At 43.2% G+C, this 17,621-nt stretch overlaps 1 protein-coding gene across 1 annotated transcript in view; it reads right to left on the bottom strand.

Moving 5' to 3' along the window:
- PDE3A (phosphodiesterase 3A) overlaps positions 1-5,299 on the bottom strand; it is a gene marked incomplete at both ends in the record, with an annotated part of 249,834 nt that extends 244,535 nt beyond the window's left edge. Inside the window, one exon of the mRNA XM_080620778.1 lies at positions 4,436-5,299. Coding sequence (XP_080476904.1) covers positions 4,436-5,299 — 864 coding nt within the window. The remainder of the gene's footprint in view (positions 1-4,435) is intronic.
- Between the last annotated feature and the right edge of the window lie 12,322 nt (positions 5,300-17,621).

The raw sequence follows: 17,621 nt of genomic DNA, 5'->3' as shown, positions 1-17,621 counted from the left end.
ACCCCAAGCCCAACAACAAATACATTTCTTTTTCTCCTCCATTTCTTAGATCTTATCGCTGAAGAGATATCTTTGACCATGTGAACTGTTACAGTATTGTCTTCTCAACTCTGCAGACAGCCAGCGATAACGACAGTCCTGGCTCACAGCTTTCCCAGGCTACAGACTGGGAACAGGCAGAGTTACCATCCAGAAACCCACGAAAAAATGGTCAAATTGAGCAAAAAACCTTCTGCTGCTGCTGGAGGAAGTCAGAGGAGTCTGGCACCAGAGTTACTTATCTGGAAAAGTAACTTTTCCAAAGGAGAATCAGGCAGGGAAAGATGCAGCAGGACAAAACAGCTATCAAGCCTCAAACCAATGAAAAGTAAATGACAGACCCTCAGATGTCCCTCAGTGAGGCAAACATCTTTCTGCTTCTACAACTGCTTCAGAAGGGTAGAAGAGTAGAGAAAGAGGGAAGGAAAATGTGTAGAAAATGTCTCTGCCCCTGGAGCCACAGGACACAGACACTGGTTTGCTCATGGAGCTGCTGGCCTGGGGCTGGAGACATCAGAGCTGCAGGAGAAATGCCTCAATCCTGGTGCTACCCCCTGCATGGATCGGGGCTTTTTAGCAGGGCAACACTCAGCACCTCACTACTGCCTTCTCCAATGGGCTTATGTCACCCACTGGTTTGGGGACTAGGAAGTACTTTAAACCCTGACGGATGCTATACCTGTGACAGACTTTAGACTAAGGAGGAAGATCTGAAAAGGCAAAGCAGATTGAGCTGCTTGCAGCAGCTGCTCTAGTTCAGTTAACATACACTTGTAATAAATCCAAGTTAGCTGAAAGCTTCCCATTTACCCAAACAAAACAAACAAGCAAGGCTTTAAAGCAAAACTGGGAGCCTTTGGCATGGTTTAGAATTGTCCAGCTATTATCCCCTGTGGAATATTTTACCCACCAAGGCAAAATTATCCCTTTGGACTGTTGCTTGTTAGGATTAATACACACAGATCAGAGACACAGGCTTCAGAACACACAGGCCATACAATATTTTAATGGGAAATACCGCAGAGCACATTTCTGCCCTGCCCTCCCAACATCTTCTCCACACTTTTAGAGAAAACTATTGTGTTTGCAAAAACGTGATGAAGAAACTCCAAAAGCCATTATGCTGGCAGTACTTGTGCTTTTATCAAAGAAAAGAAACCCCAAAACCAAACCATTTGTCCGTTCATTCACTGTCTTATCCGTCCATTCACAATTTCTCTCTGCAGCCTCTTTCAAATCTGGGTGAGCGAGCCCTCAAGGAGCTGAGTATCCTCAGCCAGCATTGATGAAATCACAGGGAGACAACACTCAGCTGGGAGCAGAAGGAGGCTGTTGCAAAGCACACATTTCTCAATGACATCTACACACACACACACACACACCAAACTGGAAGCCTTAAGAATTTGCCAAAGTTGAGAAAGAGAGAGAATAGATACAAAAATCAACTACAAAAAATGGAATTAAATAAAAACCTACTTAAGAACACTTTTAGCAACAAAAGCAGATTAAATCTTGGTGTGTTTTTAATTTGGATGGTGGCTTTTTTAATGAAACAGGTTTACTTTTTAAATTATTTTGGAACTGATAAGCAACGAAGATTAGACATTTCTACAGAAGGAGTAATTCATGCCATAAACATTTCCAGCTACTCCTACTAGCAGCTTAAACAGAAGTACACTTTTAATTTTAAATATGTTAATACCTTTATCCGTTATGTTAGTTTGCAATTCTTGGTACTGTTCTTTATGGTACAAGGCCACATAGATTCAGTTCTGTATTTTAGCAGGGAAAAATTCAGCTTAAAATTGAGATGCGTGTGACTAAATAAATTCAGAAATTCTGAGTTCTGTAGACTCTCATATTAATACAAACAGTCAAATAAGGAGGGAAACGTATTCTGGAAAAAGAAAAGCTCGATGAAATGGTCAGCAATAGGAAAGATTACACATCAGGCAATGGGAAACATCTCTAAAACTTCACCTACTGTTACTCACCAAATGAAAACGCGTATTTCAAAGCAATAAAGTATATCTATTTCCTGATGAAAATTATTGGCAGCTCCCAGACGTATTAACAAGCTATCTTTCAGATCAGAAACATTCAGAGCATGTTTTCTTAAAAAAAGTGGTGAGGGAAGGCCTAGTTTTGTTTATAAAGCCCTCATCTCTATTTTTAACATGTTATATTTAAAAACTGTCCAAAGGAGAAACATTTACCTATGGTTTCTTTAAGTCTATGGGGAGCCGATTTTTGCTATAAACACAAACTTGTTTGCTGTAGGAGAGTCCTACTTCTCTCAGCGTTTCTTCAGGGTCCTTACAGAGCTTTGTTTCAGCTTTTCCATTTTTCTATCAAACACTTATTTTAGAGGACAGCTTTTAAGGAGGAAAGGTCACATACACACAGCCACATTGTGCTTAAAAAAATAAAGACAAAAAGTCTCCCCAAACTCAAAAGTAGTCATCCATTTCTAATCACACAGTGACGCAAGCCATATCAGATCTTGATATTGATTAATAGTGAGTGAGAACAAAAGAAAGAGAAATTTGCCAAAATCCTGCAGTGGGTAAACTGAACTGTCGCCAGTTCCCTCTAGTCCAGCTCTGGAGCTTGGAAGCAGGAATCGCTTGGGGCAAAGCTGACCACCATCCCCAAGTGATGTACCACTGGGGGTGCAGAATCTACCTTGTTATCCATCACCAGTTTAACACTCTGGTAATCATCATACAGGTGATCTGAATCCCCTCCAAAAGAAAAGGACATAATCACAAACCAGTGAGCCCTGTCTCTGAATGATTACATTTAGAGATGTTAATTAAAAAGCTGCTTTTATTTGAAGTGTGAGAGTGAGTGGAAATATGCCACCTTATAAATGATTATTATAAGAAATCACCAGCAATACCTAGTGTCATCAAAGAAGTATAAACAATTTTAATATCTTGCCTCAGATACTGTATTTACAAATTATCCTTACATCCTTTTCTCTTTGTTTGCTCCTATTACAGTCAGCTTTCTACTTTTTCACACTGTATTTGCCTGGACTCTGTGGTAAATATTTATTCTACCTAAACAAAAATGTTAAATAAATAAGTACAGTTATTTTAAAATAAGCCTCAAGTATAGAAGGTTGTCAGGCCCTCTTCTAGAAAATGTCACAACCAACCACAAAGGGATGTAATCAAACCATTTCCAGAAACAAACTAGCCTCCCACACCATATGGTTAGATGCCATCACTTTGAAAATACTTAGCTGCATATCCAGCAAGCAACCTGAAAGAAAACCTTTGGTGAACAGCAACACTCTTCAGCTGACCACAGTGCACAGAGTAATTTTCAATACTAACTGAAAAAGAAAGCTTAACACCACTTATTCCCCCCCAGGTTTCCCTCTCCACTGCTCAGCAAGGGTTGCCCTGACTTTCAATATGCTCAGTTACACTCAACTCACCAAACAGTTATTCCGTGTGGCAATCTTAAACCTCAATTAAAACACAAGAAAAAACTTTTGAGTGCAGAACTACGCTAACCTCGTGTCCATGGCAGGACTCTACACAGCTGTGGAGTTGAGATAATTGTGTGTTTCCTTCTTTTTCCCTTTTTTTATTTTGAGGTATGCATTTAAGAGAATGCATTGCTGCTAACAGAGTAAGTTCTCACTGATCCATTCAAATCACTAACTCTTAAAGGAAACAAAGCTGAAAGAAATAGCATGTGCCTCGTACCGGTTCCCACAACCGCAGCAGAGCGGGACCTGTTATTGATCACAGGCGCAGGGAACAGCCCTAGGGAGGCAAAGTGCAAAGATGAGCCCAGTGCTGTGCGGGACAGCCTCAGATGACATGCCGTTACCCTGATAAGGGACCTTTTCCACCGGGGACAGGCTGCTCAGCTCACACACGCACATCCCCCTTTAAAGCTTAAAGAAAGTTTAATAGGGCTAAGCTACCTCTCCGGGAAACTAAAGGTTTGGAAAAGCAAGGTTCGTAAGTGATGCTGGGACACCTGAGGGCTGTGCTGAGGGCAGGCTCCCACCATCTCCGAGAGCGCAGAGGGTACCATCTGCCTCAACCCTCTGCCTGGCTTAAGAGAAGCAAGAGCCAGTGATGGCTGCAAAAGACAAGAAAACCCCGAGCTCCTTTCCCCGTCGCCCGCAGCCGGGGCGAGTCAGGCTGGGGCCGGGGAGCCCCGCTCCCCCCATGACCCCAGCCCCGGCCCGAGGCGGCAGTCCGCGGTTCTCCAAGCTTCGGAGCGCCGGGTAGAGCCCCTACCGTGTTCGACCCTTCCAGCGGGGAGCGGCCGCAGAACAGAGCTCCACGCGCCGCCGGCGGGATCCCTCCAGCCACCCCGCCTCCAGCAAAGTTTGGACCCGTTCCGTCCCCCCCAGCTCCTGCCCTACCTGCTCCCGGGGGATGCATGGCAGCGATGTCCGCCGATGGGTCTTGCTGCTGCTGCTGCCGCCGCCGCCCGACATCTCGGGGGAGATCATGGAACTGGACCGCCGCCGCCTCCTGAGCACCGGGGCTTCGTCCGCGACCGGGGGGGCGGCGGGAGGCTCCGCCAGCGGGGCGGCCCGTCGCGGGGGCCAGAGCCGGTCAGCGTAGCCGGCTAGGAGGATGCCCAGCAGCCCCAGCAGGTAGGCAAGGTAGGGCCGCCAGGACGCCGGGACCCTCTCCAAGGCGACGAGCGACGTGGTCCTGGCCGCGCTAGTCACGGCGAGCATGAGGACGCCCTGCCTCAGCTTCAGCACCAGCCATGTCACAGCGGCCAGGCAGCTCAGCACCACCCCCGTGGCGGCGAGGGAGAGCAAGTGATCCTCCCCCGCCGCCAGCGCCGTCTGCGCCACCGCTTCCCCCCCACAGCAGGCGGCCAGCAGCAAAGCCGCCGTCCGCGCCCGCACGCCGCCACGCACCAGGTACCGGCCCGCGCCGAAGAAGGCGCCGGCCAGGCCCAGGGGCACGGCGCCGGGGGGCACCCACCCCCAGCCCCGCGGCCCCGCGCCGCCCTCCGCCGCCAGCTCCCGGCCGCGTTCCCCCCGCACTAGCCTCACAACCAGGGCCAGCAGCACGGAAAGGGAGCCGGCGCACAACGCCGAGGAAAGTTTCCGGCGGCGCCAGGTCTCCCTTGGCGGCGGCAGCGCAGCCCCTGCGGCCCCCACCCCGCGCTCCACCGCCCCGCCGCCGCCCCGCGGGGTGCCGGCCTGCCGCCCCGTTGGCGAGCAGCGCCCGCTGCAGCCCGAGCTGCGCGCCTCATCGCCTGCCATGGCCCCGACGGGCCTCCCGCGCACCCCTGGCAGGGCGGGCGCCCGCCCCGCGGCTTAGGGCCAGGCGGGCAGGGGCCGGGAGAGACCCCCCGGCCGGCGGTCAGCGTCGGGAGGGCGGGGGGCTGCTGGCCGGGGCACTCCTCGCCACAGCACCGGCATTTCCTGCGGAGCTTGCCCTCCGCTCGCCTCCTCCCCAGAGCCCAGCGCAGCGCATTAAAGGCTGGCGAAGCGCGTCGTCTCCTCCGCGACCACCTCAGGCTCAGCTGGGGTGGCTGTAAGTTAATCACTATGTTCTTAAAGTACGGAGAAATCCTACACAGTGTAAAAAGGGGGAACTGGGAGAAAGGTAGCTGTACTACCTCGGAAGTGCTGCTTAATTTCTAGGCCATCATTTCCCTGACCGGCGCTCCCGGCAGAGCCGGGGAAGGAGGTAGCGGCGGCAGCGCTGCCCGCCGGAGTGTCTCTGCTGCCCGCGGTTGTCCCGGCCTCCCCCCGTGGCCGCTGGGCAGATGCCTCTCGGTCGTTACGGGCCACAGGGATGAAGGAATGATTTCCTCCCCAAAAAAATACCCCATGAAAATAAGTCTCTAATAAAAAGCGAGCGGAGCCGAGGGCAGAAGTTGCCAAGTCCTGCCGGGAGAGCGAGAGAGAGATCCGCGGGAGGGACTAGAAGGGAGGCTGCTTAGGAAAAGGGGAAGAGCAAAAGAGAAAGAGAAGGAAAGTGCTTCCCTCCTGAACACTCCTGGGACAGTACTTGAGTTTTGCACGGGAAAATCGGGTGATGAGAGCTCCCCCCAGCCGGGAGAGGAGGCTGCCGAAAGCCCAGAAGCAAACCCAAACACGGACAAAGCAACAACCCGAAAAAGAGCTCGGGGGGGGGGGGGGTGCGTATGGGGGGGGAGCGTTTGAGGCAACGAGGAAGCGGGGGACTGCCACTTCCAAACAGCCGGACCGGCCCCTGGGAAAGTTTTGCACCGGCGGAGGAGGCTACGCAGCGGGAGGGCTGCCCCGTCCCTCCCGCAGGACCCGGCGGTGCCACCCCGGCGGCGGAGCTCCCTGCCACCGGGTGCTGGAGGCCGAGGCATAAATCCGCCTGTCAGGGAGGGGGCAATTACGAGGCTGTAAAAAAGCCAGAATGATGGATGCTTAGGAATGATTATTACTATTTCTGATGTTTTAACGGGAAGCCCGAACTGGAATCCCGAAGCCACGGGCTACGGTCCTCTGAAGCATTATGGATTTGTAGGTTGTGGCTCCATCCAAACCCCCAAAACTGTTTCCTTCCTCTAAACCTGCCTCGCCCTCTCACCAGAAGAAAGACTCCTCTGCCGGGGAGCTACAGTGTGCAGCGGACAGCCCTCGGCCTCTGGGCTGCTAAAAAGTGCTCTTTGCATGAGTGGAATCAGGTGCAAACTGAAAAAGCACATGCAAGCCCAGGGCCTTATTCTTAAAGCCTCAAATCCCACCGAAGGGCATGGAGTAATACATTTAGCACATAGTAATGCAAACCACAGAAAAATACAATCACCAGCTGTGAAGTTACAGAGCATTAAGAGTCAGGTAGCAGACAGATTAGAAATCAGAATTTCCTAGCCTTCTCCCCCCCTCGCGCACCCACAAATCACTAATTTGAGACAGATTTATAGCATTTATGTATTTATTGGTGTAGCTGTCTGGATATTATGCTTGTCATCCAGATCTCAATCTGAAATGGTAGCATTAGTGAAGCATTTTTTGGTGTTTTTACTAGAAACGGGTCATAAAAACTGAGTATGTTCTTCAATAATAGTTTTCCAGCCTATTATGGAATATGGATTTATTAGTCATTTTTATGTTTGAAGCTTGGTTTGAAAACAACCTAGATATTGTTCACAAAGTTTGGCTCTGAGGAATGGAAAGCCTTTGGGGTTTTTTAAAGGTTAAGGGTCCAGATTAAGAACAGCTGGAAAGGTTTATTCTGGTGAGACAGCAATCAGCAGGTTGCCATACACACCTAGAAAAACATAGCTGGGTTCCATCTGCCCCAAACATCAACATCCCAGAGGCAGAATCAGGGCCCAAATAGTAATAATCGTATGACTCCTAGCTCCTTTTCAGCTTTTTATAAAGAAGATGCATCTCTTGGATATTTTTAAGTCTAGATGCATCAAAACAGAGTGCAAATAAATTGATATTGCAATACTGGATGGTGACATGTGCAACAGTTGCACTTCAGATGGATCAGACCTTTGACCTAATCCTTCCTACCAAGTAACACTCACATCTTGATTTATCTCCGCTTCATTACTTTACAATTAGATCTACCAATGTCAGCAACATTGACACTTTAAATACAGTTGTAAAAACAAGCAGAACAAGAGGAATAAATGCTCCCTACCTTTATTTTTTGCTGCACACTGTCTTTGAATATGTGTTGCTTACATAGATCAAAGCAGACAGTGGTCTATATTCTTTTAATTCCTTAAGATAAAACATGAATTATTCACTTTAGATTAAAAGCAGCAGGATTTTTTCTTTGTTGTTGGTCAGATTCTAGACTAAAAAAAACTTGTATTCTTTGCAGTAGCTGTTAGAATAATGGATTGATCCTAATAGGAGGGGAGGGGGGCTTGAGAGTGTTTCCAACAAATTAAATAATTGAAACATATTTCTGAACTCTGCCTGCCTGGATCTCTGAAGTTACCATGAGCCCAGCTGGCAGACTAGGGTTTACAGATGTTAGGCTTCACTGAAGATCAGGGCTCAAGTCATCAGTGGATGAGCTCGCCTGAAGCTGGCAACTCTAAGCCATAGAAGGCATCCTTCCAGTTTCACATGAAATGGACTAGACCTCCCCCAGACACCTGCTACTTTCTGCACTGAAGTTTGCAGAAGAAAGTGAAACTTTGGTTTGTTTTTCCTGGTACCTTGATTCATATCAGGGAGCTTTTAGATAACACAATGAAAGTCAAGGCTCACAAAAACCACCTCAACAACTAGCACAAATGTGATAATCTCTAGATTTCCTAGAAACACGACTCAAACTCTTACCAGTTTCTTCTTCAGAGCACTGAGGTTTTATATTGAGCAGTACGTGGGAAGCTGATCGTTGCTGTGCTCTCTGCCACGTGGGAGATGATAAAATTACTTCTTCATGTTTCTGAATTAAGCAACATGATTTCTCTTATTCATCTGCTGATTATATATGGGTGTTTTAAGCATTTAAGCTGTGAAGATCTTTAACAAAAAGGCATCAGTCATGTAATTTCAGCATCTCCATTCAAATCAATGCCAGGTGGTGCAATGTGGTTGGTGATGGGCCAAACAGAAAGTAAGTTTCACAAATGAGCAATGTTGACCATTGAGGAGGCTTTCTATGCACAGAGACACAAAAAGAAGGGGGTGTGGGTATTGATGCTAGTTCATTCTTTAGGATACAATTCCACCAGGCTGGGCTGTCTAGATATGATAGGTACCTCTTAAACAGTATGTTGAACAAACAGTTAAAGTAATCTGAAATGCTGTCTTCCTTCTCTAGTAAAGAGAAGAGAAATTCTGGGAAGGCAGACGCAAAATAGTGAATGGCTCAAGGCTTCATTGAAGTTCTGGGGGTGTGAGCTTTTCAGCACTTGCAGAATCAGGCTCTTTTTGATTAACAGAAATCTATAATAACCCCACCCAAACATGGGAACCATTACATATAGTAAGGTCATTGTATAACCGTGCTGGAACAATATCAGCCATTCACCAAAGAAACCGCTACTTGCACAAGATCATGCTGTAGTGAAAACCTAGCAATACCACTCTGTTTTCCATCTGAAGAGCAACCTTACATATTAATGGTAGAGTTTTCTTAGAGAATTCAAAGGAGAGAATCCCAGGATGTTTAATGGTTACCATCACAGAAAGATCTGGAAGAAAATAAAGGTGAACATCTCACTAAGTAAGAATATCAAAATAGATTTACCTGGGGAAAAAAAAGGCAGTTTGTGCTAGATAACAAAGAGTGGGACATGTAAGGAGGTTTGGGGCAGTAGACTGTTCCCCAAGATGTAATTGTCTCTCAGAATCACTTCATCCTTAGTAGTCACCAGCTCTGCTCTCATTTCTTGATAAAGCAACATGTCTTTTCTCCAAAGTTAAATAATAAATTACTGGATAAGATTAAAAGCCTTTTATTCATTACTATGTCCAGTAGGTTGTACTCCTATCTAATCCACTCAAGGGACTTTTCATAAAGCATCCATGCAGAATACACAATTCTCCATCTGAATGGGGAAAAACAACGGCTCCCCTGACTATTAAGGATAGGAGAAAAGATTTCATAACGGAACCGCTCATACATAACCTAGCTATCAGACAATCACCATTTGGTTTGTCCACACTTTCCTATGGTCTTTTCCCATACCACTGCTGGTTTGTGGTTGCAGTAAGAGGGCCACAGCTGGTCTAGGAAACCACAATAAACATGTATAGGGCTGTATTCCGTAAGAGGTTACATGGCCTGGCCTCCCAAAAGTAGTACAATAAAATGGAAGTCCCAAATCGTGCAGAAATGCTGTGATTAAGCTGAAGTGAGAAGAGGCTCTTCTGGGGGTAAAGGAGCCATGGAGAAAACCAAATAAATTCCACGCTACGTCATACTTAAGAGTGCCATGGGGGAAGGAAAAACAGAGACTATCCCTAGGACTTACTTATCCAGTTTCACCTGTATCACTCTTGGTCTGTACTTCAGGGGATTATTCATGTAGTTTGATAATTTTTCTCTTCTCTTTCTTGTAATTAAACTTTTCTCACATTCTTATGACCTTGGACAACTTGTAAGGATAATTCTTTATCAATTTTTATAATTCCACTGAATATTAGTGCACTGAATAAAGTTAAGTTTGCCTAATTGTGAAATACACTGTGATTATAACTGCTACGTGATGGCAATGTCCTGGACTTTATTGACACTTTTCTCTGTTAGTATCTCAAATTATTTTACAAACATTAATGAATGATTCACACCACCTCTGTTTAGGTCATGTTAGTTCTCAGAAGTTTAGGTGATGACCAGTAGATTACATGACAAATTTATAGATGTTTCTTCACTGGAGCACTTAAAAATATGCTTACTTTTATGACTTCAGTGACATTTCACAAAACATATCACATGAATTGCAATTTAAAGTTTTGAAAACCATAGATTTTTCATGTAACTCAGCAAACATCCAGATTATTACATAGTAAAAGATTTTATCATGGGTTGTCTCACCGATCAAATATTTTGATAGTGAATGTAGCATTGAAACATATTTTACTATATGAATTAGATTAATTTTTATTCCATTTTTAGCAGGGGAAATAGTAAATAGAGTTATTTTGGGGTTGAATGCAGGCATGCTCAGAACACCCACACCGCATCTGCTTCATTTAATTCACATTTTCAAGGTTTTCTTCATAATAGGATGACTGAGGTATGTAATGAACAAAAATGAAGTCCTATATTGGAGAGCATCCATTTGATGACAAATGCCTTCATCAAATTTATTCATTCATGAAAATTTCCATTGCCTTTCATTGTGGAGTGCTTAGAAAGAATTACAATTACTATGTTAGGAAAGCAATTGCAATACTCATGCGTTGTAAAGAGTGGGCTGTGATTCAGATTTTGCTGAAGTATAGAAGTGAGCTTTTCAGTCTTTGAAAATCTATTATACTTTCACTAGAGGCATTAAGAAAGTACAGACTTTATATTTCAATACAAATATTATTCAGAAATGAATGCATTAATTTTGGCTTGCTACAATGGTCATGCTATAATGAAAGAGTAAAATTCTGATTTGGGGAAGGAAAGAATGTAATGCACCCTTTTGTAGGGTATATATTGTAGCTTTTGTTTATTACTTTTTGTCGAAGTATCTTTTGTTGATACACATGTATGGAATATTGTGCTTAGGTGGATTCCCAGTGAAGGTAATGCAACCTGGCCCCAGGGAGCTGATTACAAGTTTGGGGTAATATGTTCAGGGATTTCTTCCTGATTTTAAATACAAACTTCCACCTAGTTTTAACTGCACAGTAGTCACAGGATGTTCATCATTGACACATGATTTTAATAGCTATTAAAAGTACGATGCATTTAATGATGCCCATGAAGGAAAACTTGTTTTCAAAGAGTGATAATATTTTATCACAACTGAGAATTCACATTTTGCATGGGCTTTTACTCCCACATTGAACATGATGCTAGTCTACAGAAAAATTAATCTCCTGTGCTTATGCCTATGTATATAAAAAATAACTTAAAAACATGCTGTTCTGGAACAAGGCATTTTTGCATTTCATATAGAAACAAGTCATACAGCAAGTAGAGCTATAAGAAAAAGAGGTATACCAAGGTATGCAGAAATCCTTCAGAAAAGCTCAACTTCCCTTTTTAGGGCCTGGAGCACAACCCTGTCTCCTCTCAGGGTCTGGCAGAGAAAAGTCCATTCCCACTGACACGCACCAAACCTTGTCCACGCGAGCTGGCTCTCCAAGATACTGTTCTGAGTATTGCTTGTTTTGGGAGGTAGAACACAAGTATTCTTAGCAGAGTCTTGTTATTTTTGAAAGAAATATTATATAGTGACATGATCACAAGCATTTATTTTGTTTTTTAATTTTTCAGATGGTAATTGGAAATAATAATACTAGAATGATAGGTCCAGAAATCTGGTTTGCTAATTTTTGCTAACATTAGATAATTATGCCGTAGATTTGTCTCTCTCATGCAGGTAGGCTCAGGAAAAAAAGTTAACAGAAGAAATGCTCTATGTTACAGTTTTGAAGCTACGTGAAGTACTGGTTTTGAAGGCAAATATTCAACTCCTTTTAAATGCAATAATTACAAGGACACTGACTGTTTGTTTCAAATCGAATAGGACCCTCTGTATTTTATGCTTCAAATGGTGTTCAGTTTTCTGATAGCCAGAGTAAGGTTAACTCTTCCACTGTACTTTTTTTTTGAATGAACATAGAGGTACTCTTAAGTATTCCTGATTTTACGTTCACAAACTGCTCACTTAACAAATTTAAGTGAATACATAAATGTTTGTGAGATGTGGCCTTACTTCCCGTAGACTTTATTTTCACTGTACTATCCAGGTGCTTGGCTCTAAAGACCAGAATTCTCTTGATCTTTCACTTTATTTGTTTTCTTATATTTTTTCTTTATTTTCTTTATTTTCTTTATTTATTTATTGTCAGATGCTTAAAAATATTTTGCATAAAGCACAAGAAAGTCACTAGTGCATCAAACAGGAATTTCAATGGTGGTGCTCAGCTTGCCTGTCTAACATAACCCGTTTTGTGACTGTCTAGGAGATGATGCTGAAAAATCGCAGTATTTACTAACATGCATACTGTCTTTGGTGCCAGTTCCATTTTGTCTTCAGTCCTGGAGCTCACACTACACAAAATGTTAGCAAACAGCTATTATTTTAATATAGTTCTGTGTGTATATTAAGTTTTATGCCTTTTTTGTGTTTTTGTGATTTATAAGTGTGTATGCAAACTCTTAACAAGGCACCCACAGAGATGGGACAGATATTTTAAAGCATCTTTTCCTAGTAAGACAAACAAAATGCATTTCTGCTCGAATAGCTGAGAAACATAAATGTAGGCTGGAAAAAAGTTTTAGTTAGTGTATTACAAGCAAAATGGCCAAATCTCTCAGAGTGAAGGGATGCTAAGAATGAATATTTGTCTTACTGATCAGCAAAAAAAAAAAAAAAGGTCATTTCACTGAAATAATTCTCACTTGACATGTAATGCAAACAATCAAAGTTACAGTGTCATTAATGACTTACTAACAAGTGTCTCCCCCTGAGTCACATTAGGAAGCTGGTTTTAGAGTCGAAAAATGTAATGTGAAGTCTTGAAATAACATGCAAGAGACACAGGTTATTAAATTGATCAGGAATAAAATTTTTGCAGTTAGATAGGTATCTGAAGATGCAAATAAGTATTTAGTGGGATTTTCAAAGCTATTGCTCATCTTAAGGAGCCCGCGTCCAAAAATTTTTCAGCTATCCCTACAGTCTTCTGCTCCCAGTGTTAAACCAGTTGCTTAATGTTTTACTTTTGGGCATGTCTAGGAGTCTTGCAGTGTCAGCAGAGCTGAATTTTCCGTGTCTAATTCATGCTGGCAGGATCCACGAGCACAGTTCCTCCACCTGTATTGCCTGAGGAACTGATCCCAGAGGCATGTGGTAGGCACATGTAGCAGGTTCCCAAAATCACCACAAAATGTGGAGTGCTGGGTTGCAAATTCTTCTCATTCTTCAATAGAGTGCCTTAAATTCCTGGCTGGGGAATATTGTGTTAATCTTGCAAACTTTGTTGATGAATATGTTTCACTTTGCATATATAAATAAAAAATACTTGTGGTAAAAAGAGGGAATCAACGAGCATGATTCTGCAACCTTGTGGCAGGTATATTCTCTGAGGGGCAGACTCACCTGGAGCACAGCCCCTGTTCTGGGGGCCGGTTAGGTAAAATTTATAATGTAAATATTGAATAGAAGATAAAAACATATTTAAAATACGTAAAGCAACCACTGGGGCAGGGACAGGTGTCTCTCTCAAGGGTATGCCTACTTTTTTGGGTTGCCAGCCTCTTTGTCTATGAGAGCTGCACGCCTAAACTTCCATATGACTGGAAGCCACAATAGGTATCAAGTGCTGTATGCTGGGAAGTGGAGGGAAGCAGGAGCCTTGGCTGCCAGACGCTATCCCACACACAGAAATTCAGATTACACCACAACCCACTGCATCAACTGATGACACCAGGGCTAACTACACAAACAAGATGCCCCTACAAACTGTCCTTGACCTGCTCAAGAGCTGTACATGGTTCAGGACTGTGTGAGCCTCTTCTCAAGGGGGAAAGATCTCTCTTATTTTCTCGACTTAGAAAAGACTTCTAGCCACGCATCAATGATTAAGGTAATTTTTTCTTTTTTTTTTTTTTCTGGTGGTATATAGTACACATGTCAGTGTTTTGTAGGTAACCATGCTGTCTTTCAAAACAAAAAATCCTTAATTGTTTTTTGTAAATTTGCCTCATTTCAGGTCAATGTGGGAAAGGGATGAATGGCCTCCTCATGGCTTTTACTACAGAGTAGTGATTAAGGCAGGATATGTGAAGGTGTGAAAGACGTCTGCAGTCAGAAAAGGAAATTAAACCCAGTTGATAGTGCCTTTTGTTCTGAGACTTTTAAATGTAAAATCCATGAGCCAACCCTGAAGAAGGTACAAGAAGCTGAGACTTGCTTTCCCCTTTTTTCTTACTCCCAGGTATAGTCCTACTTTACTAGGCTGCTGCAAGATCATTCTTCTTTGCTGTCTCTTGAGCTTTGCTTTTCCTTCATGTTGTAGCTCCCTCTTGGGGATTTGGTCCCAAGTGTCTCACTGAGAAACAAATAAATCAAGAGTATCTGTAAAATATTTCTGAGTTTTGAATTTAAGTCTCACTGAAAGCTGTATCTTACAATGACAGTTAGACTCATCAGCCTCTACAGGCTCCTTTCAAGAATGCTGTTCTAAATCCTGAAATCTTGACATTTTTAACCAGTTAAATCAGTGCTTAAAAGCACAAATGAGTGCTTGAATGCACAAAGAGAATATAATTAAATCTAAGATGATTGAAACACTACCATTTTAATATCAGGTTGTTTCATACATTTAAATACTATCTATCTCCCCTACCACCACCAAAAGGAGCAAGCGACATCCCTTTCGAAGATCATGTACTTCTGCTTAGTGTCAGGATGTTTACAGATACTGTGTAATGTACATGTTCAGATATTAGTGCTGCAAGATCTCACAGCTGTCATGAGATGATTTTAGTGGAAAACTGAGCAACTCACACGTATACTCAAGTGGCTTGCAGGCTCACACACCACAATAGAGGTGGGTTTAATCCCAGTAAAATCAAGGGAGCTGCATATTTCCATCTCAAATCTGAACTGACTCACGCAGCCTTTCAAGCCAGTACAAGAACACTAGAATTTTTATCAGCAGCTTTGTGGAGCTTAATGAAATTAATTTCCTAGTCACACTAACTCCTTCAATTTTTTTTTGAGGTCTAATATAGGAACCATATGGAGAGAGGCACAGAAAAAAGATAAATAGGCATTGAATGCCATTACTCACCATCTACTTAGGCAAGCTATGCTGAGCTGAACAAGGAATGGGTCACAGCTCCGACGACACTCACAGGTCACATGATGTCTAAGAGCCAGTGTGGAATATGGCAGCTGCTAGGGAACACATGGGAAGATTTTCCTCCGGTTACCATGTGGTAACAAGTGGTAACAAGTGGTCAACTTGTGAGGGAGGAGCAGTGGATGAAGAGAAGTAAGTGCCTGAGAAGTGAAAGCCTGTGTTGGGAGAAAGGATAAAAGGTGAATGAGTTTTACAGGGATAGATGGTAAAGGCATACATGATATGTTAGTGCAAGATGCTGGCATGCAGATTATTATTGCAATACAAAGCCCTGCATTTACTAAGAGTTGGACATTTTGCCCTAGGTTTCATAACCTTATAATGTAATATTATTACAACTGGCATTTTATCAGTGGGACCCTTTCTCTGCATAAATTATAAAAACATAAATGTATGTTAAATTATATGGCATGTGTTTACTGAAGATTTATAGATTAACTTATCCACTGTAGAGCTGTGTTCTCAGAGAACCTGCCCTGCACTTCCCTGCACCTGCAGGGAGCTGGGAATGGGAGGATAATTATAAGCATTGAGAGCCTAAGCCAGATGTTCCAGGAATGGAGAAATTTCATCTTTGGTTGGCTGGCTTCTAAAGGCAGGAAAACAGAAAAAGGAAATGTCCGTGTTTGAGCTGGCATGTGCCATGCAAATCCTTGCCTAGTCAGTGCCAGGCCCCTGCTGCTGGCAGCAGGCCGCCCTTGTGCTCTTTGCCTGGGGTTATTACCACAGACTGGGCGAGTCCAAAGCCAAACACAGAATGTACGGGGAAGGCTGAAGTGTTAAGGGAAATATGGTTGTGAAATAGGAGCACATGCAAATGAAAGGAGTACAAGCCCTATATGATATACTAACACATTCTACAGTGCGTTGCTTCAAAAAGTTTAGGTGGCATTTCTGTGCTTAGTTAGATTTCAGCATTTTAGCTTTTATCAGAAGTATGTAAGAAAATATTCAGCAGGTATGTTTATGTCATTTATCTTCATGTTTTGTTACCAAGATGATTCATATTTTTGTTTTTAAGGCAAAAGGAACTAAATAAAAGTTACCCCCTATCTGTTAAATGACCAACTTTGGACTTATGCTTTTCCCAATGTTGGGAACATCCATTTTCACTTCCTCTCAGCATATTAAGCAATACCAGTGAGGCAGCCCTGCTTACAACTTAGAGCAAGAATTTCCACCTCAAGACAGCAGCCTTGATTCTTAAAATTATGTATTGTAGATTGAGGAACAAAATATATTCTAAATCATAGATTTCAAACACATTTTATTCAATTCCTTCTTTTAATTTTCTTTTCAGAAGAGTATATTGGACACACAATCTGTTTAATAATAACAGATTAATCTTTGTCAGCCACTTCCAGTTTCATGCAAAACTATCAACATATCAATGGACTGCAGCACTTGATTTCAGAGAGGTCTGAAGAAGGAAGGAGAGTATTAGGGCAAATGTATTATTGCAAACTAGAATATCTCAACTGAATTATACAGAGAGGCATTGTAAGATTAAAATAACAAACACTCAGAATGAATGAAAATGCCTGATGATGCAGTAGTGACAGGCACAGAAATGAGAATGTTCGGTTAATGTTTGGTTGGTATGTGTTCTGACAGAGTTCTCACTTTTCCTCTCTGATGTGAAAGATGAGGACTTTATTTTCTATTCTTATCTGATGAAATGTCACCAAGTTATCACAGTGCAAGTTCTGTGATGTAACTATCCAGCCTTTGGGTGGAGAAGGACCCTTCTGTCCCTATTTGGGCAACCTCTTGGATCTTGACTGTGGGATATCTGATGCTGCAGCTGTGTCTAGAGTCCACCCAACACCACATCCCCATCCATGTATCCCTTCTCTTTTCAAACATATCCTGCACTCCACACAGTCGAAGAAAGGCTTAGAGGATGGCCTTACAAGCTGATGTCACTTGTCTCTCCACGAGATTCTTCCTCTGCTCAAGGAGGAGGTTGATGAACTGCTTTGCAGAACTTGAGCCATTTACCAAGGGCCACTGCTGTGTTCAACAGGAGAACTGCATATTCTCCAGCAAGGCTGCGGTACCCAGAAGGGCAGCTGAAAGCACACAAAGG

This window comes from Psittacula echo, assembly GCF_963264785.1.
Source record: "Psittacula echo genome assembly, chromosome: 1".
In the NCBI taxonomy this organism is placed as follows: Eukaryota; Metazoa; Chordata; class Aves; order Psittaciformes; family Psittacidae; genus Psittacula; species Psittacula echo.
Note: the sequence above shows the minus strand (reverse complement) of the source record. Positions and strands in the feature narration are given on the sequence as shown.